The sequence below is a fragment of the Oreochromis aureus genome, linkage group 20 (assembly GCF_013358895.1).
Source record: "Oreochromis aureus strain Israel breed Guangdong linkage group 20, ZZ_aureus, whole genome shotgun sequence".
NCBI classification, from domain to species: domain Eukaryota; kingdom Metazoa; phylum Chordata; class Actinopteri; order Cichliformes; family Cichlidae; genus Oreochromis; species Oreochromis aureus.
The window spans coordinates 27,978,935-27,998,643 of NC_052961.1; the positions used below are offsets into that span (position 1 = coordinate 27,978,935).

Here is a 19,709-nt window from a genome sequence, read left to right on the forward strand (position 1 = left end):
GCCTGGCTGACCAGCAGCGTCTCCTCACCAGCTTTCTCCAGCACAGGATACAGCCAGGTCGTCAACAAGGGACGGAAATCGCGCCCAGCGCCTCAGCACAGCAGGCGAAGGCCTCCAGTTGGATGCACAGCTGACAGATGTTGCTGTTGAGCTGGTGGATCGTGGACGCAGATGTTGATGATGAAGGAATCACTTGGAGAGAGCCGGCATCACTGTTGCATATGGAGAGGAGTCTGGATGGACTGAGCAGCTACGCAAAGAGACAAAACACATGTTAATGCACTGCTTTTTAGCCACTTTTACACATGCACTGCAGCTCTGAAGTTTTCAAGATATTATCCATGCACGTGAGAACGCAAATGTCTGACACAGTTACATCAGACATTAAACAGCCTTTAGCCTTCCTGCTCCTGAAAGCCTGTATTATATCTGACTGTGCTCATGTGGGGACAGCACAGATCAGCCTTTCTCAAAGTCAAGAGTGGGGCCAATTTAGGATCTTCACTCAAATTTAAAATACAAGGGAAACTGATGTATTTCCTTACATGAACAAAAACAACACATGCTGTTATAAAATGCTCATCCTACGCAGTCATATGCAAAGTGTTAAAATCAGTGTGTGATCCACCTGCCACTAAGAGATATTATTTCTCTTTGGTAGATGGAAAAAATATAATCAAACTCACTGTCAGTAGCTACAACAGCACATTTGTTATAATATGATGAATCAAGCATTTAGATATTAAATAGTATTGAGGGAGACAGGATCAAATACAGTGGGGCAAAAAAGTATTTAGTCAGCCACCAATTGTGTGCAGGTTCTCCCACTTAAAAAGATGAGAGCGGCCTGTAATTTTCATCATAGGTGTACCTCTAACTTGTCTGAGTTTTAAAGAATTGATTTGCAAATTATGGTGGAAAATAACTATTTGGTCACCTCATTTTTTGCCCCACTGTAAGTGTAAACTTTTTATTCCTTTTTTTCGACTGTCAACTGTGTGATATACTAAGATATTTGTGGCAACTCGATGTGCTTTGTCCACTTTTATTATCGCATTGCTCTGTTAACCAAAGAGAATACCTCAGTTCATTGTATGTTTGACTATAATTTACAAAAAACTAAAACATGATTTCACATCGTTTCTACAATAACTGTCATCTGAGCCCACAAACTCAACAGGACAGTGCTTACTCAAGTCATGGCTCAAGTGACTTGAAGGGCCGTTTTCAAAGAAAACTTAAAGCGTATAAGCAACCAAGGGAGTGAGTCCTACCTGGCCACTGGACAACATTCAATGACAGTGCACTTGCTGGCATCTCGGGTGGGCAGAGCCCTGATTCAGTAGGGTGAATAAGGGATCTCGTCTCCTCCGTACTTAATGAGTGTGGTGTACCTGTCAGTCATGTCTGGTACATAAGACACCAGGTAGGTCCCATCATGGTTGTCACAGATATTTGCTTCTTGGGCTTCCCGTCTGGGTCCTTCAGGAGAAAACAAAAACTGTTACCTAAATATCAACACTTTGGTTACATTATTGTGTGGTCCGCGTTCATGCACTCACAGCGATCTACACTGCCAGCAGTCCCTCGCCTGCATCTTTGCCATCAATGTTGAACTTCACTGGCAGAGAGCTGGGCACTCCAGTGGTTTTAAGGCCGGATCCACTTGCACGCACCTTGCTGGCATCATGGGTGGGCAGCACCTTCACCTTGTAAGGGTGGACAAAAGGGAAGAGAAGAACAACACGCTCACAAATGAAAGGAGCCTCATTTACAGAACCCAGTAAACCACACAAAGACTTTTCCATTTTTAAAGCTGGCCAGAGTGCAACACTGTAACATGTAACACCTAGAAGGTTCAGATGGTTGCAGTACTTTGCTCATTTGGATCAAAAGTTTGGGGGAAAATCTTTCATTAAATCAAGTGATTGTAATGCTCTTGCTTCCGTTGTGTAGTTAACCATCTATCATTTTAGATGTTTCATTAGCAGCCTGATGAAATTAGCTGTGTCGTTAGCCCACTTCAGCCATCCAAACAGATGACCATCTAAGGTGAATTATGCAGATCACTAGCACAGTACACAGATTACCACTTCTTATTCCAGCCAGACTTCTTGTTACTTCATTCTAATCATGCAGTAACAACAAAGATTTATTCCTACTGGCTTTTTAAAATGTGCTTCTTCTATTCTAGAAAAACAAAAACATGTTATCACAGGCTTTTGTTTTTTTCAATGACATTTGTGTTGGCTGTGTCAGTTGCAGGCAAACATTTATCATAATGGTTAGATATTAGGAAATAGCTTAAAATCAGTGCATATTTAACTTGTTACACTGCCTTAATGTTGCCTGCATGGGATCTCCTCATCAGCATATGACTGTACCCTGGATGATGATATGTGAGGAGCTTGAACTTGATTCGCTAACACAAACTAATTTAGCTAGCTTAGCACACATGTCTTGTGGCAAGATATATGCACCTAAATGCTTTAAGTCATTGGCTGTTCTGCCAAATTCCCACCAACCTGCAACTTTGTGAGCTGACTGTTTCGGGATTTTTCTGTTTTAGACAACAAAAAGAAAAGAAAAAGATCTACAGATTCAGGCTTTTCCTTACCTGTGGTAGTCGCATAGAATGACGTCACTGACACTGGTTTAATATGAAAACAAACTTTCTCAAACAAAAAAACAAAAACAAAAAAAGAAGAAGTGAGTCGGCGTGTCATCTTTACCGAGCACCATACATCTTTTGCCTCACATTAAAATTATTATTTTTCCTTTTCAAAAATAATTTGTCTTCAGAGAAGTCAAATATATCAAATTTGCACGAATTCCACGGCCCGGCAGGTGGCGCAGAGCACTTGTCGCTGGCCCCTGGCAGGTTGAAGCACAGACAGTCGGTGGTTCGAGTCTCGCTCGGTCAAAATCATCTCTGTAGCTTCGGCCTGCTAGCGGGATTCCTGGTCTGCGCAGGGAATCCCGAGTTTTTTTTTCTTTCTTTTTTTTCTTTTTTGGGGTGTTGGGGCCTTTATTTAGAAAGCTGGGACTATCTCCGTTGTCATGGCTACCAACAACAACGCCAGCTTGGGGGAGAGCAGAGAGCCGATAGCCGATAAGCACAGACTCATTCATCCTTTCTCCACTTTCTTTTCACAGCTGCTGCTGACGCTGGGACTTGTGTGGCTTTGCAGTTTTTGCCTTGTTGGGAGCTTTTAAGGACCAGCCTTGAATTTTACACATTTGACGTCACTGACATTGGTTTAATATGAAAACAAACTTTCTCAAACAAAAAAAAAAAAAACAAAAAAACAAAAAAAGAAGAAGTGAGTCAGCACCATACATGTTTTGCCTCACATTAAAATTATTATTTTTCCTTTTCAAAAATAATTTGATTGATATCATGCCTTGTATGGTGTCAGGAAGACACACACACATATGCATGTCTTAACCGTCACGTGGTTAAGTGAATTGTGTGTAACCTCTGTTGTCAATAAAAGAGTGAGGCGGACGCAGAGGAGCTGGAGTTGCTTGGACAGGCGAGTGGCAGCTCTGCTCTCCGACGCTCCCCTTGCAAGTAAAACGTACTGAGGTGTCTGTGTGTTTGCTTTCAGTAACAGTTTCTGTTTACCAGCAGGGTTGACTTAAACCCAACAGAATCATTCATTGTAAATTACTTCTGATGTTTGAGGAAATATCTACACAGGTATGCAGAAACCCACTTTTACTAACAATCACTCCTGTATATTGTAATCTTAGACTGTGATTCTGTGTCCAAGTTTATCAGGTCAGATGGATAATATACGAGTAGAAAAACCTTTCAAAGAATAAGCCATTCCAGATGAAAATAGCATAGCTCAGGTTTTGTGCAACTGCATTTCATAAAGTGAAAAGCATTGTTCTCATCAAAGGAAGCATTACATTTAGAAAGTTTGGGGTCCTGAGCAATGACTTTTTGGGTTCAAAGGGATGAAAAGCTGCTGGAGTGTGTGCTAATGTCTGTAGAAAAAGGTTTTTATACAACTGGACGTGTCACTCTCTTTTCAGGAAAGTGCAAATTTGATCTAACCATATTAGAAATGTTGTGTTTCAGACACAGATGTTGCTAGATTTACTATTTTTGAAGCGAGTATAATATTTTGTATAAGGATGAGGGTGTTTATGTATGAAACTGGAACAAAAAGTGAAGATTTCTTACACCGTGGTGCGTAACTCCCTACAAACAAAAGTGCAAACTGGGTCCAGTTATGTCTTGATGCATGCTCAATCATCCAGGTAACTAAATCCCAAAAGGTTCATTCTGTTAGATGAGATAAGACTTTATTGATCCCACGGCGGGGAAATTTTTTCCTCAGCTCAGGTACAGATAGCAGAAGGAAAATACAAATAAAATACAAACAAATATAAAACATAGAATAGAATAGAATAGAATAGAATAGAATAGAATAGAATAAACCTTTATAATCCCACTGATTAGAAAATTTGGTGTTACAGAGCTCTTACAGCAAGGGAAAATAAAATATAAAAGGAAGACACAGGGTGGTCCTATGAACGTAAGCAACCGAAGTTCGTATATACAGGTAACAATGTACAGAATATGTATAGAAAAATTGAGAAAATTGTACGGAGATATGTATAAAATGTAGAGTAAACTAACAAGCTGGTGAGTAAGATGACCAAAGGAATGTTAAGCTGCATTATAGAGTCTGACAGCTGCTGGTAAGAATGACCTGCGGTAGCGCTCCTTCCTACACTGTGGGCGTAAAAGTCCACTGCTGAAGGAGCTGCTCAGTGCTCGTACAGTCTCATGCAGGGGGTGGGAGGTGTTGTCCATGATGGATGTTAGCTTAGACAACATCCTCTCCTCCCCAACCTGCTCGATGGACTTCAGCGGACAGTCCAGGACAGAGCTGGCAAAAGAGCTGGAAAAAATTTCCCCGCCGTGGGATCAATAAAGTCTTATCTCATCTAACAGAATGAACCTTTTGGGATTTAGTTACCTGGATGATTGAGCATGCATCAAGACATAACTGGACCCAGTTTGCACTTTTGTTTGTAGGGAGTTACGCACCACGGTGTAAGAAATCTTCACTTTTTGTTCCAGTTTCATACATAAACACCCTCATCCTTATACAAAATATTATACTCGCTTCAAAAATAGTAAATCTAGCAACATCTGTGTCTGAAACACAACATTTCTAATATGATTAGATCAAATTTGCACTTTCCTGAAAAGAGAGTGACACGTCCAGTTGTATAAAAACCTTTTTCTACAGACATTAGCACACACTCCAGCAGCTTTTCATCCCTTTGAACCCAAAAAGTCATTGCTCAGGACCCCAAACTTTCTAAATGTAATGCTTCCTTTGATGAGAACAATGCTTTTCACTTTATGAAATGCAGTTGCACAAAACCTGAGCTATGCTATTTTCATCTGGAATGGCTTATTCTTTGAAAGGTTTTTCTACTCGTATATTATCCATCTGACCTGATAAACTTGGACACAGAATCACAGTCTAAGATTACAATATACAGGAGTGATTGTTAGTAAAAGTGGGTTTCTGCATACCTGTGTAGATATTTCCTCAAACATCAGAAGTAATTTACAATGAATGATTCTGTTGGGTTTAAGTCAACCCTGCTGGTAAACAGAAACTGTTACTGAAAGCAAACACACAGACACCTCAGTACGTTTTACTTGCAAGGGGAGCGTCGGAGAGCAGAGCTGCCACTCGCCTGTCCAAGCAACTCCAGCTCCTCTGCGTCCGCCTCACTCTTTTATTGACAACAGAGGTTACACACAATTCACTTAACCACGTGACGGTTAAGACATGCATATGTGTGTGTGTCTTCCTGACACCATACAAGGCATGATATCAATCAAATTATTTTTGAAAAGGAAAAATAATAATTTTAATGTGAGGCAAAACATGTATGGTGCTGACTCACTTCTTCTTTTTTTGTTTTTGTTTTTTTGTTTGAGAAAGTTTGTTTTCATATTAAACCAATGTCAGTGACGTCAAATGTGTAAAATTCAAGGCTGGTCCTTAAAAGCTCCCAACAAGGCAAAAACTGCAAAGCCACACAAGTCCCAGCGTCAGCAGCAGCTGTGAAAAGAAAGTGGAGAAAGGATGAATGAGTCTGTGCTTATCGGCTATCGGCTCTCTGCTCTCCCCCAAGCTGGCGTTGTTGTTGGTAGCCATGACAACGGAGATAGTCCCAGCTTTCTAAATAAAGGCCCCAACACCCCAAAAAAGAAAAAAAAAAAGAAAGAAAAAAAACTCGGGATTCCCTGCGCAGACCAGGAATCCCGCTAGCAGGCCGAAGCTACAGAGATGATTTTGACCGAGCGAGACTCGAACCACCGACTGTCTGTGCTTCAACCTGCCAGGGGCCAGCGACAAGTGCTCTGCGCCACCTGCCGGGCCGTGGAATTCGTGCAAATTTGATATATTTGACTTCTCTGAAGACAAATTATTTTTGAAAAGGAAAAATAATAATTTTAATGTGAGGCAAAACATGTATGGTGCTCGGTAAAGATGACACGCCGACTCACTTCTTCTTTTTTTGTTTTTGTTTTTTTGTTTGAGAAAGTTTGTTTTCATATTAAACCAGTGTCAGTGACGTCATTCTATGCGACTACCACAGGTAAGGAAAAGCCTGAATCTGTAGATCTTTTTCTTTTCTTTTGTTGTCTAAAACAGAAAATCCCGAAACAGTCAGCTCACAAAGTTGCAGGTTGGTGGGAATTTGGCAGAACAGCCAATGACTTAAAGCATTTAGGTGCATATATCTTGCCACAAGACATGTGTGCTAAGCTAGCTAAATTAGTTTGTGTTAGCGAATCAAGTTCAAGCTCCTCACATATCATCATCCAGGGTACAGTCATATGCTGATGAGGAGATCCCATGCAGGCAACATTAAGGCAGTGTAACAAGTTAAATATGCACTGATTTTAAGCTATTTCCTAATATCTAACCATTATGATAAATGTTTGCCTGCAACTGACACAGCCAACACAAATGTCATTGAAAAAAACAAAAGCCTGTGATAACATGTTTTTGTTTTTCTAGAATAGAAGAAGCACATTTTAAAAAGCCAGTAGGAATAAATCTTTGTTGTTACTGCATGATTAGAATGAAGTAACAAGAAGTCTGGCTGGAATAAGAAGTGGTAATCTGTGTACTGTGCTAGTGATCTGCATAATTCACCTTAGATGGTCATCTGTTTGGATGGCTGAAGTGGGCTAACGACACAGCTAATTTCATCAGGCTGCTAATGAAACATCTAAAATGATAGATGGTTAACTACACAACGGAAGCAAGAGCATTACAATCACTTGATTTAATGAAAGATTTTCCCCCAAACTTTTGATCCAAATGAGCAAAGTACTGCAACCATCTGAACCTTCTAGGTGTTACATGTTACAGTGTTGCACTCTGGCCAGCTTTAAAAATGGAAAAGTCTTTGTGTGGTTTACTGGGTTCTGTAAATGAGGCTCCTTTCATTTGTGAGCGTGTTGTTCTTCTCTTCCCTTTTGTCCACCCTTACAAGGTGAAGGTGCTGCCCACCCATGATGCCAGCAAGGTGCGTGCAAGTGGATCCGGCCTTAAAACCACTGGAGTGCCCAGCTCTCTGCCAGTGAAGTTCAACATTGATGGCAAAGATGCAGGCGAGGGACTGCTGGCAGTGTAGATCGCTGTGAGTGCATGAACGCGGACCACACAATAATGTAACCAAAGTGTTGATATTTAGGTAACAGTTTTTGTTTTCTCCTGAAGGACCCAGACGGGAAGCCCAAGAAGCAAATATCTGTGACAACCATGATGGGACCTACCTGGTGTCTTATGTACCAGACATGACTGACAGGTACACCACACTCATTAAGTACGGAGGAGACGAGATCCCTTATTCACCCTACTGAATCAGGGCTCTGCCCACCCGAGATGCCAGCAAGTGCACTGTCATTGAATGTTGTCCAGTGGCCAGGTAGGACTCACTCCCTTGGTTGCTTATACGCTTTAAGTTTTCTTTGAAAACGGCCCTTCAAGTCACTTGAGCCATGACTTGAGTAAGCACTGTCCTGTTGAGTTTGTGGGCTCAGATGACAGTTATTGTAGAAACGATGTGAAATCATGTTTTAGTTTTTTGTAAATTATAGTCAAACATACAATGAACTGAGGTATTCTCTTTGGTTAACAGAGCAATGCGATAATAAAAGTGGACAAAGCACATCGAGTTGCCACAAATATCTTAGTATATCACACAGTTGACATAGTCGAAAAGGAATATAAAGAAGTTTACACTTACAGTGGGGCAAAAAATGAGGTGACCAAATAGTTATTTTCCACCATAATTTGCAAATCAATTCTTTAAAACTCAGACAAGTTAGAGGTACACCTATGATGAAAATTACAGGCCGCTCTCATCTTTTTAAGTGGGAGAACCTGCACACAATTGGTGGCTGACTAAATACTTTTTTGCCCCACTGTATTTGATCCTGTCTCCCTCAATACTATTTAATATCTAAATGCTTGATTCATCATATTATAACAAATGTGCTGTTGTAGCTACTGACAGTGAGTTTGATTATATTTTTTCCATCTACCAAAGAGAAATAATATCTCTTAGTGGCAGGTGGATCACACACTGATTTTAACACTTTGCATATGACTGCGTAGGATGAGCATTTTATAACAGCATGTGTTGTTTTTGTTCATGTAAGGAAATACATCAGTTTCCCTTGTATTTTAAATTTGAGTGAAGATCCTAAATTGGCCCCACTCTTGACTTTGAGAAAGGCTGATCTGTGCTGTCCCCACATGAGCACAGTCAGATATAATACAGGCTTTCAGGAGCAGGAAGGCTAAAGGCTGTTTAATGTCTGATGTAACTGTGTCAGACATTTGCGTTCTCACGTGCATGGATAATATCTTGAAAACTTCAGAGCTGCAGTGCATGTGTAAAAGTGGCTAAAAAGCAGTGCATTAACATGTGTTTTGTCTCTTTGCGTAGCTGCTCAGTCCATCCAGACTCCTCTCCATATGCAACAGTGATGCCGGCTCTCTCCAAGTGATTCCTTCATCATCAACATCTGCGTCCACGATCCACCAGCTCAACAGCAACATCTGTCAGCTGTGCATCCAACTGGAGGCCTTCGCCTGCTGTGCTGAGGCGCTGGGCCGCGATTTCCGTCCCTTGTTGACGACCTGGCTGTATCCTGTGCTGGAGAAAGCTGGTGAGGAGACGCTGCTGGTCAGCCAGGCGGCGCTGAGCTCCATATGGAACATCAATAAGGTCTGTGGATACGCTTCCCTCAAGGAACTGATCAATGAGAACTCTGACTACCTGCTTAATGACATATCACTCAACCGTCAGAGGCTCAGCCAGCATCCACAGGTAGTTATGACGTGTTTTTTGTTTTTAACCCAAAATGGACACAGAAATAACTGCTGGAGGGTTTACCCGATTTCCTCCTTGATCTGCTTAAGCCTGTGCTGCCCTGAGCTTGTACTGTATTTCATTATAATCCTGTCTTGTTGGCCAGGCTCCACGGGTGTTGACAGTTCTGTTGACTCACTCTGACTGCAGCCTGCTGGTCGGGGACATCGTTCAGGATCAATAAATTGTTTCTTGCATTTTTGATTTAATGATTGTGTTTAGGATTATTTCAGAAACATGTTTAGAGGATCTTTGTAAGCCTGTATTTGCTTTAAAAGAAGGGAAGCACTTCTTCATTCTACAGAAAAGGTGACACATTACAGATGAGTTCATAAAAAGTGTCTCTGTCACTCTTTCAAGGCTCTGTCACTTTTTCTTTTTTACTGGAACAGCATGGTAAAGTAGGCCTAGGCTGCCATCTTGTGGCAGTGTGTTGTTACTACAACATATGAAATTGTGTTTCTATTGGAAATCTAATTCAGCGCCACCGAGCCGCTCTCTCAGTTACAAACTGAACCTGTTTTTTTAGACATATAAATCACTAAGCACAGTGAAGCTTTTGGTTTTGTCAAAGTGTTTCTTATTCAAAATGCATGTTGATTTTTATAAGGTTGAAGAGCAGTTAGCAGTGCATTGATGGACATCTTTAAACTATTAATTGAAGAATCTTTGGTCATGAACTAGAAACGTGAGCTCCAGGTGAGACTGCACATAAGAACAAGTGTCCTTAAACTGCATCAACTGATGACGTCTTACAATTTTATTCTACTGTGTGTTTTCACCATTGAACGTTTATGTCCTTGTGTACACATACTAACACAAGCTACTGTAACTTAGAGAAGCTCACCAGTATATTATTAAGTACACAAACAGTTCCAGGTGCTTGACTGTTTGAAGGGCCCACTTTGGATCATGTGAAGGACGTTCAGTTTTTTGTTGCAAACTGTTTGCAAGAAGTACACTGTTATCACACCACAGTGAGCCAGTTGCATGAACAGCAGCCTAATCAGACTTCTGCAGAGTCTCAAAGGTTTTTTGGAGTCTGCTTCTTGTGTCCAACAGGAAGAATTCTGTCCATAAACAAAGGATTTTAAAATGTACCTTTGTTTTTCTTTTTACTTTGTAAAGTAACCTAAAATTATTATTGCCTCAAAGGGATTTATACTCTGAGCTATGTTTTTTTTTGTTTTTTAAATGTTGTTCTAAGCGGCCAACAAATTGTTAATGCATGATTAAAGTGAATTGTTAATTTATGGTTTCTGGTTTTACTATAAACAGACTGGGGACGCTTGTGTTTTCTTTCTTCCTCAAATGATCAGATAAGACTTGATTAAAAGAAATAATGCAAAGGCATTTTGCTGTGTTCACAGAGGGTCTTGAGGGTTTGTGTAAACAGAAAGATGTTGGCGATGGTGTGTATGGATTTGAGTATTAGCCCACCACACCTGGAACATATTCCATGCAGCTACACATGGGCATGCAAACAGTACAATAACTGGAATACTCCAACTTGCCATTGTGACTGATCATTCTATGCTCTGTTTAGTCCCATGGAGGCTAAGATTGGCACTGAGGCTGGCCAGCAGAAGGTGAGGGCCTGGGGTCCTGGACTGGAAGGAGGCGTTGTTGGTAAATCTGCTGACTTTGTGGTGGAGGCTGTTGGAGACAATGTTGGTACAAGGGGGGTCCTGAAAGCATGTGCTGATCAGCTTCAGTTTCTTCTCTGAAGTTGCTCTATTTCTCTTCAGGTTTCTCTCAGACCAAGATTGAATGTGATGACAAGGGTGATGGATGGTGTGACATGCGCTGCGGGCCCACAGAACCAGGTGAGTATGCTGTCCATGTGCTCTGCAACAATGAGGACATCCAACACTCTCAGTTAAGATTAGTTTTCATGATTGTTGCCTCAAGACCTGAGATCATGGTGGTGGGCTTGTGATGGACACACTTTTCATGGCTGAAAGCTCTCCTGTGGAGGCTAAGCCTTCTCGATCAACAACACACCTGCCGCTAACTACGTGTGTCTACCTTAAATATCCTCACAAACTCAAAATGTGACCTCTAGCACCAAACGCTTGCTGCAGTTCTTGGTGTCAGAGGTGACACACAAGGTATCGGGTTTTAGGTGCAATTACTTTTTCATATAGGACCAAGTATGTTTGGATCGCTTTTTCCCCTTGAAAACTGCCGTTTAATATTACACATTCTTGTCTAATATTATAAATGTATTGATCTGAAACGTGTAAGTGTGACAAATATGGAATAAGATACGAAATCAGAAAGGAGGCAAATATTTTTTCACAGCACTATAGTCTGTAAATGATCTTCTTTGGCTGTAGTAGATCTTTGACTTGTTCCTTTTTTAATTGTTTGTTTAGAATAGTTTTCTCTAGGGTTAAGGCGTACGGTCCAGGCCTTCAGAGCAGTGGTCTGGCTGTTGGAAAACCCACTGAATTCACAGTTGATGCCAAGCAAGGAGGAAAAGCTCCTCTGAAAATTATAGCCCAGGTATATCTGGCTTTGTATATGACCACAAATATGTTAAATATATTGCATGTACCGTATTTTTCAGAGTATGAGTCGCACTTAAAATCCTTTAATTGTGCGCCTTATGTATGAATTCTGGTTGTGCTTACTGACCTTGAACCGATTTTATGTAATACACGGCGCTCAAAAGTCTGTCAAAAAATGTTTTAGTACGACTTTGGTAAGCTACGAAGTCGCACCGCTTGATGGATTGTCGGAGCGTCACGGTTACGTAGTCAGGAGCCTCGCGGAGTGATACGCACTGCGCTTCAACATAATATTACTGTATCGTGTGTGGATAAGGACCCCAAAATGGCACCTGTTAAGAGACATGCTTACGAAGCGGATTTCAAACTCAAGGCTGTCAGTCACGCAGTAGAACATGAGAATAGAGCAGCTGTGAGAGATTTCAACATTAATGAATCAATGGTACGGAAGTAGAGGAAGCTAGAAGAAAGAGTCGAGTAAAGTTTGACTTATCTGACTGTTTTGTTTCGCTTAATGCGTTTTATAATCCAGTGCGCCTCATGTATGAAACCAGACCTGTTCATCAACAGTGCGCCTTATGGTCCGAAAACTACGGTGTGTTAAATCTGATAGAACTAATCCCTTGTCTTCTGCACAGGATGGTGAAGTCAATTCTGTGGATGTCCAGGTTAAGGATAATGGCAACAGCACATACACCTGCACCTACACCCCACGTAAGCCTGTGAAGCAGACTGTGATGGTCTCCTGGGGAGACTGAGAGTCCATTCAGGGTGAGTATGCACTCACACACACTCTCACTTTCACTCTGGCATGCAGGGTTTGTCTTTTCTTCTCACTGAAAAGTCTCTTGAGTTTTGGTGTTTGTGCCCACAGATGAATATCGGAGCAGGCTGTCATCCAAACAAGGTGAAGGTCTCCGACCCTGGGAAACATATTACAGGGAAACTTATTCAACCCACCTGCTGTTTGAGGCTAAAAATGACTGTAGAGCATTACCTGCAAAGGTAACATGCTAACACAGCCTTTGTCCTCTGCCATCAGGACAAAGGCTGTTTGGGTTTAGGCTATTCCAATGACACCGTTCAGGGTCAAAGTGGATCCTTCTCAAGGCAGAGGGACCAGGACTCAGCCGCAGTGGTAAGAATACCTGTACTGCCTCACAAAGTCAGAGTACTAACAAAAAACAGTCTGTTTATTTAGTTTATTGGTCTATAATACGGTCGGAATGTTTTCCGTCATACTACATGGAACAACTCTTCATAACACTTTTATGAAAATGTTTGACGAAATTGACAAGATCAAAATTGAAAATCACAATCGCAAGGATTTAAAAACAAGAATAAACATGAAAAAAGGGTTATAGTTTTTATGCTAATGTAAACAGGTCCTTTTGAGCCTTCACTTGAACTGTGTACCAGTCAAAGCAGTAGTAGCAGCAGTTTCCAAAGATGAGTCACAAAAAAAGGGTATATTCTGGACTATTTGTTATTTGAACCAGTAAGCCACTGTTCCTGCTCTTTAGTTTAGGAAAATATTTGTCATCCAGGTGGTGATGGTGGGGTTGTGTTGTTTTGTTTGTTTGTTCATTTTTTGTAGAACCAACACTTTCGGTAGCAGATGGTGACATAACATTAGTACATGTTATTATCAAAAACAAAGTAAGCAAGCAAGAAAAGTACCTGGCCATTCCTTCAATGATGAGTATCAGCAATATCTGGCCTTATAGGACTCATATAGCGGAACCATTTTCCCCAGTGTTTTACGAATTTTTCATAATCAAAATTCACTAAAAAAGTAATCTTTTCCATCTTGTAAATTTCAAAAGTTACATCAATCCAGCTGTTTAATGTTGGTGGATCCTGTGTCAACCATCTTTTAGTCAGTGCCTTTTTACTTGCAGCCAGCAGCACACCAAATAAGTATTTATCTATATCCTTTATGTCTGGGGATATGTACCCCAAGAATATGGATTTGAAGTCAAAGGGTAAATATGTACCAAATATGTTTTGCAGCGCTTTATGGACTTCTCTCCAATAGTTCTTGATATTCTTACAATCCCAAAATATATGGTAGTGATGTGCTGTTTCTGAGCCACAGTTCCTCCAACATTCACAACTTCCTTCATCATAATGTGCCTTTATAGCTGGGGTAATGAAAAAACGAGCAAAACTTTTCCAACAGAATTCCTTCCATACATGTGATTTTGTACTTTTCCAATGAAAGGAACAAATGTTCTGCCATTCCTCTTCTGTAATTACCTGACCTCCTTCTTTCTCCCATCTTTCTTTTATATACTTTGTTGAATAATTGCTGAGATCATGAAGACTGTTGTATATTTGTGAGATTACACCTTTCTTAATTTCTGTCTTATAAGCATTTACAAAGAGTTGGATAAGTGGCCTCACAGTAGTGGATGTTTGGTTTTTGATGCTTCGGGTGTAGAAGTTTCTTAACTGTAGGTATCTATAGTGGTCTTGGTTTTCTAAATGAAACATTTGCTTTAGAGTTTGGAAACTCATGATTTCACCCTTCTTTACTATACCACACATCGATGTAATTCCTTTATCTATCCAGCTTTTAAAACTAGGGTCCATTTGATTTGGTGTAAATTCCGAATCGTATGCACACCATTTTAATATTTTTATATCCTTCTCCAGCTTATTTTCTTTTACCACCGTTTTCCAGACCCCTAGTGTGGCCTTTACCAAGGGATTTCTTATTTTGGAAACGTAGTCCTGTAGATTTTGATCCGCTAGAACTGCCTGTATATGCATATTGGATATTGTTTTGCTTTCAATTTCCTTCCATGCTGCTTTATATGAGGGATCGCACCAGTGCAACACGGCCCTAATCATTGCTGAAGTATAGTATTTTTTTAAGCACGGGAGGCCCCAGCCGCCGTTCGCTTTAGGCAGTTGCAATGTTTTGTATCTTATTCTGGGTCGTCTCCCTTGCCATATAAATCTAGAAATCGTTTTATCCCATTCAGTAAAGTCTTTTTGATTAATCTGGAGTGGGAGGGTCTGGAACAGACATAGAAATCTTGGTAAAACATTAATTTTGATGGTTTCTATTCTAGAGCTTATGCTCAAACATGGGATATGATTCCATTTTGTGAGGTCCTCTTTGATCCTTTAATATAGATGGTTGTAGTTTTTGTCAAATAATCTACTTGTATCTTTAGTAAGTGTTACCCCCAAATATTTAATTGAGTCTGTGGTCCATTTCAATGGGTATGTTTGTTTGAGCTTTTCGGATGGACTATAATTGTAGGGAAGAGCTTCAGTTTTATTTAGATTCAGTTTGTATCCTGTCATTGGGCCCGTGTTTTTAAGACAGTTCATTACCTCTGGCAGAGCCTCCTCAGGTGTTTTTAGGAATAAGAGTACATCATCGGCATAGCATGCTATTTTATGTTCCACATCATTTATTGTAATACCTACGATTTTTCTGTTTTTGTCTAATATGTTGGGCAAGTGGTTCCAGAAAAATAGCAAAGAGGAGAGGAGACCAGGCACAGCCTTGTCTCACTCCCCTCTCCAATGTTAGAGATTGAGTTAGGTGGCCACTGATTCTAAACCTTGCAGATGGATTATCATATAATGCCCTTACATTATTTATTATTAGTTCATCAAAACCAAATTTATGCAAAACTCTATATAGGTATTACCAGCAAACAGAGTCAAATGCCTTTTCAGCATCAAGACTGAGGATCACAGCCTGCTCTGTATGTTGTTGTATATGGTTCATTATGTGTAAAGTGCGTCTTGTGTTATCCTGGGTTTGACGTTTATGTATAAAACCAGCCTGATCATTATGTATGAGGTTAGGGAGTATTTTTTCCATTCGTTTGGCCATTATGGATGTATAGATACGGTAATCTACGTTAAGTACAGAAATCGGCCTGTATGACCCACATTGGTTCTTGTCCTTGGCCTCCTTTGGTATGAGAGATATAATTGCTCCTTTCCAGGTGGGTGGGATTTGTGCCTTTTCAAGTGCCCAATTGCATGTTTTTCTCCATTATCATTTTCTTTCATATACAGTTGGATTCTATTACTCATTTCTTTCCTAAAATTAGCATCATTAAGTAAGCTGGGGTTAAATCTCCATAATGTATCGCTTTTATTTCCCTCCAAGTCAACTACAATATGTATTGGAGCATGGTCGCTAAGATCTATTGTTCCCATGTCTGAGTCAATCATTCTTGAGCTGTCTCTGCTATAAACAAGAAAATAGTCTATTCTAGTATATGATGAGTGAGATGAGGAATAGTAGGTATATCTTCTTGTATTGGGGAACATTTCCCTCCATATGTCAATCAAACCCATGTCCTTCATCAGCTCTTTCACTTTTTTACTAATTGTTTTGTTGGAGCTTGATTGTTTTGATATATCAAGTTTTGGGGTTAAATGTGTGTTCAGATCACCTCCACAGGAATCCTTTAGACCGAGTAACCATCAACTCGATTATCTTCTTGTAAAAAGAGAAAGTGCTGCCAGGCGGAATATATACACTGATCAGGGTGAAAACAGAGCCTTCTATCATTCCCCTGACCAGAATATATCTACCCTCCTCATCCTTCTCCTCATACATTTTTTCAAAAGAAACCCTGTCAGATATCACAATTGCAACTCCCCTCTTGTGCTTTGATTTGAGTGATGAGAAAAAAACCTTAGTGAAACCCATCCTTTGTAGTTTTTTATGTTCTGTGTCGTCTAGGTGCATCTCCTGTAAATATACAATATCAGCCTTCTCCTTTTTCATCTTGGATAAAATCATACATCGTTTGATAGGGTTGAGTATTCCATTAACATTGAAGGAAAGAATTTTTAATCTTTCATGTACCATATCTATCAAGAAACAGTGACTCTGCTACATTCAACATCTCTGGAAATAGTGCCCTAATAACTAAGGAAAGGTAACTTTGAAAAATGAAACAAGAACTCTTTCGGGGAACATATATTTTTGGTAAATGTCTGTTTTGATTTTGGTGAAAATCTCATGAGAATTGAAGTTGAAGTAATGATAATGAAACGTTGAAAGTGACAGTACTGAGGATTTAAAGCAGTTGGACTGCTGGGGTGTGCGGTCATTACGCACACCCACTTTTCAGTTATTTATTTGTAAAAACTGTTTGGAATCATGTATGATTTTCGTTCCACTTCTCACGTGTACACCACTTTGTATTGGTCTTTCACGTGGAATTCCAATGAAATTGATTCATGTTTGTGGCTGTAATGTGACAAAATGTGGAAAAGTTCAAGGGGGCCGAATACTTTTGCAAGCCACTGTGTTATTTGACATTGTTTAAAAGTATTATTATCACATCATAAATGATCTAAAAGCTTTTGTGTTATTTACAGTAGATTGCATCATATGAGCTGGCCATAACACTAACCCTACCCCACACTTTGGGAGAGCAGCACTTGTATTATTTTGAGCAGCCGACAAATGAACAACATCATCACCATGGAGTCAGTCTGTCGTGGCTCCAACTTGATTGTTAATGGTTTAACAAACACAGTTGTTTTGTGTTTGTTGACGCTGTGGTGGTAAAGTGGCACTGTTACACATTTGCCAAAGCAGCTTTTGGAAGATGTGTGCAGTGCATGCATGCATATGCAAACACTGGACTACTTTGATACGCATTACTTTAAAACTTCTCCCAAATTCTCAGCCAGTAATAAGATGAGAGGAATACACAGTGGGTTGGTTAGCACTGTTGCCTCACAGGAGGAAGGTCTTTCTGCGTGGAGTTGCGTGTTCTCCCCGTGTTCTCCCTGTGTCTTCCTTTCACAGTTCAAATGGTTGAAATGGACTGGGGTTAGGTTAAATGGTGATTTAAAATGCCCATCAGTGGGAAAGTGAGTGTGAACGGTTATCTGTCTCCCAGCTACCATAGGGCGCCTCTCAGCCTAGGGTAGCCTATGTTCTTAGCTTTATGTTCACCTTGTGAAAACTGCCATAGAACAGCGTGTGGACCTGCGGCTGGTCAAAGGTCAGCTCCTGCACTTCACCTATGTAGTAACAGGTGCTTGGTGGTGGCTGCAAAAACACAAACACACAGGATAATAAAGTCATTTATTATTTCTCATAAAAGCCACAATATTGAGATTATTCAGTTACACAGGATTAATGAAGACCCGTTACTTTTTCACATTTTAATTTATGGCCTCCTTGCAAAATCAGTTATGGAAGATTGCTGTGTGTCATGTCAGTCCACATGTGACTACCCATCAAAGACAATGAAAGATCTGACCTGACCCCCAAAAATCAGTTTTATCATCAGCATTTAAATGCTCCAAAAGACCAATTAATAATAATAATTCTACCAACAAGTACTGTGTTTATTTTCTAGCTAAACTGAGGAGATTTGGAGAGAACTATATAATTATCCAAGAACTATTTGAAACACCAGTATGACATGCTCCTTTATGAGTATGGACACGAGCAGGTGAGACTGGTAAGTCTAACTTTACTTCTGTTTTAGCAATGGTTATCAAAAATCTTGACTGACTGTGTAAAAAAAGTCTGGAGCCATTTTTAAAAATAGACTGGAAATCACCGCCAGGGTGGCGAGTTTACAGAAACCTGTTCACTTCTGTTCCCTGTTATTTTTAAAGAACAATGTAGAGCATTAAGGGAATGCAACAAGTGCAAAGACATGCTTGCAGTGCAGGAGGTGGGGAGGTCCAGGCAGTATTACTCACGGTCAATCACCACTCCCATCTTTGGCTGGAGGTCATTCTCCGTGAGCTGCCAGAGAGCAAAAGGCTCCCTGGGTGTATCCTGCAGCATTCGGAAGGCAATGCTGATGGTGTGCTCTGGAAGGATGGCAAGAGAGACCACAAGATTCACTTTTTTCCATCACTGACTAAACACATTTGTGTGAAAGTTTACGTCATTTTCCTTTCTATGCCCGAGCCTCACAAGCACAGCACAAAAAAGGACCATTTGATGTTAGGGTTGGCTAATGAAGTGAGACATGCTACAAGTGTTTGAAAAGCATTGCATTAGTCTCTATATCAGTGAACTGGTGTTTACTGAAATAAAACGACAAATAAGAAAAAGGTGGAGGACTGAAAGTTTTTTTGTTTTTTTTTTAAGTTTCAGTTTAATACATGACTGTAAAGGAGGACAGCGTGTCTCACCTTTAACAATGCTGTTTCTGATGGTGACTTCAGGGCACACTGCAACACAAGAGTGTTTTTGACAGCTACCGTGACATTCAGTAATTGCCTCATTGTTCTGACCAATGTCATTGGTTCCGACACACAACAAAACTTTTGACTACAAAACACACTAACTTTAGACTCCAAACATGGATGACGCCACAGCACTTCCTCCCATTGTACAGAAATGAAGCCCAAATATCCTGCTTGTGGGAGCTGACTTGTTGCGCTTTTGGAGCCAGAGTCTGCAAACAGAGATGCCTAAGTTTCTCCGTGACTGCAGCTGCCAGTCAAAGCTGTTATGATGACGTTGCACTCCAATTTAACAGCATTGTGGTAGTAATTAGAATCAAACGTATGAGAAAGGAGACCCTTTGAACATAAATCAGCGTGATGAGAACTACTGATAATGAAAGAAAGCATCTTTGGAAAAAAATTATCTGGGAAGAATTTATTTATTTTAGTCTGACCCCAGTCCCATCTGCTAACATGGAGGAGGCGGGGTTTATGACCTATACTGCAGCCAGACACCAGGGGGCGATAGAGACGTTTTGGCTTCATTTTTGGGCAGCTGTCACGTGA

At 40.4% G+C, this 19,709-nt stretch overlaps 2 protein-coding genes and 1 long non-coding RNA gene across 11 annotated transcripts in view; 1 reads left to right on the plus strand and 2 right to left on the minus strand.

Annotated features, from left to right (window-relative positions):
* Nucleotides 1-94: 94 nt before the first annotated feature.
* Nucleotides 95-3,144, minus strand: LOC116330309. Of its 2 annotated transcripts, none has more exons than XR_005609650.1 (4): nucleotides 2,618-3,144; nucleotides 1,563-1,709; nucleotides 1,275-1,482; nucleotides 95-250 (listed from the first exon to the last, which is right to left on the minus strand). It is a non-coding gene; the product is annotated as an uncharacterized LOC116330309 (long non-coding RNA). The 2 variants fall into 2 exon arrangements; XR_005609651.1 differs by lacking the exon at nucleotides 2,618-3,144 and adding an exon at nucleotides 2,526-2,611.
* A 2,860-nt stretch (nucleotides 3,145-6,004) lies between these two features.
* On the plus strand, nucleotides 6,005-12,984 carry LOC116330314 (filamin-A-like). Of its 8 annotated transcripts, XR_005609636.1 has the most exons (10): nucleotides 6,006-6,645; nucleotides 7,552-7,698; nucleotides 7,779-7,986; nucleotides 9,013-9,396; nucleotides 9,545-10,137; nucleotides 10,985-11,067; nucleotides 11,187-11,264; nucleotides 11,817-11,946; nucleotides 12,590-12,722; nucleotides 12,826-12,983. XR_005609636.1 is itself a non-coding variant. In XM_039604669.1 (9 exons), the coding sequence occupies exons 4-8, from the start codon at nucleotides 9,329-9,331 to the stop codon at nucleotides 12,707-12,709; spliced, it is 534 nt and encodes a 177-aa protein (XP_039460603.1). In that variant the 5' UTR covers nucleotides 6,008-6,645; nucleotides 7,552-7,698; nucleotides 7,779-7,986; nucleotides 9,013-9,328; the 3' UTR covers nucleotides 12,710-12,722; nucleotides 12,826-12,983. The 8 variants fall into 8 exon arrangements, 5 of the variants coding, with proteins under 5 accessions (XP_039460603.1, XP_039460604.1, XP_039460605.1 ...); XR_005609637.1 differs by having other exon boundaries at nucleotides 6,005-6,645; nucleotides 9,013-10,137; nucleotides 10,985-11,108; nucleotides 12,826-12,984; XR_005609635.1 differs by having other exon boundaries at nucleotides 9,013-10,137; nucleotides 12,826-12,984.
* Nucleotides 12,985-12,994: 10 nt separating this feature from the next.
* The window catches only part of LOC120435318 (polynucleotide 5'-hydroxyl-kinase NOL9-like), a 15,192-nt gene continuing 8,477 nt past the window's right edge, over nucleotides 12,995-19,709 (minus strand). Inside the window, exons 12-13 of the mRNA XM_039604691.1 lie at nucleotides 17,905-18,000; nucleotides 12,995-13,666 (exon numbers count right to left, since the gene is read on the minus strand). Of these exons, the coding sequence (XP_039460625.1) occupies nucleotides 13,406-13,666; nucleotides 17,905-18,000 (357 nt within the window). The 3' untranslated portion in view covers nucleotides 12,995-13,405. The remainder of the gene's footprint in view (nucleotides 13,667-17,904; nucleotides 18,001-19,709) is intronic.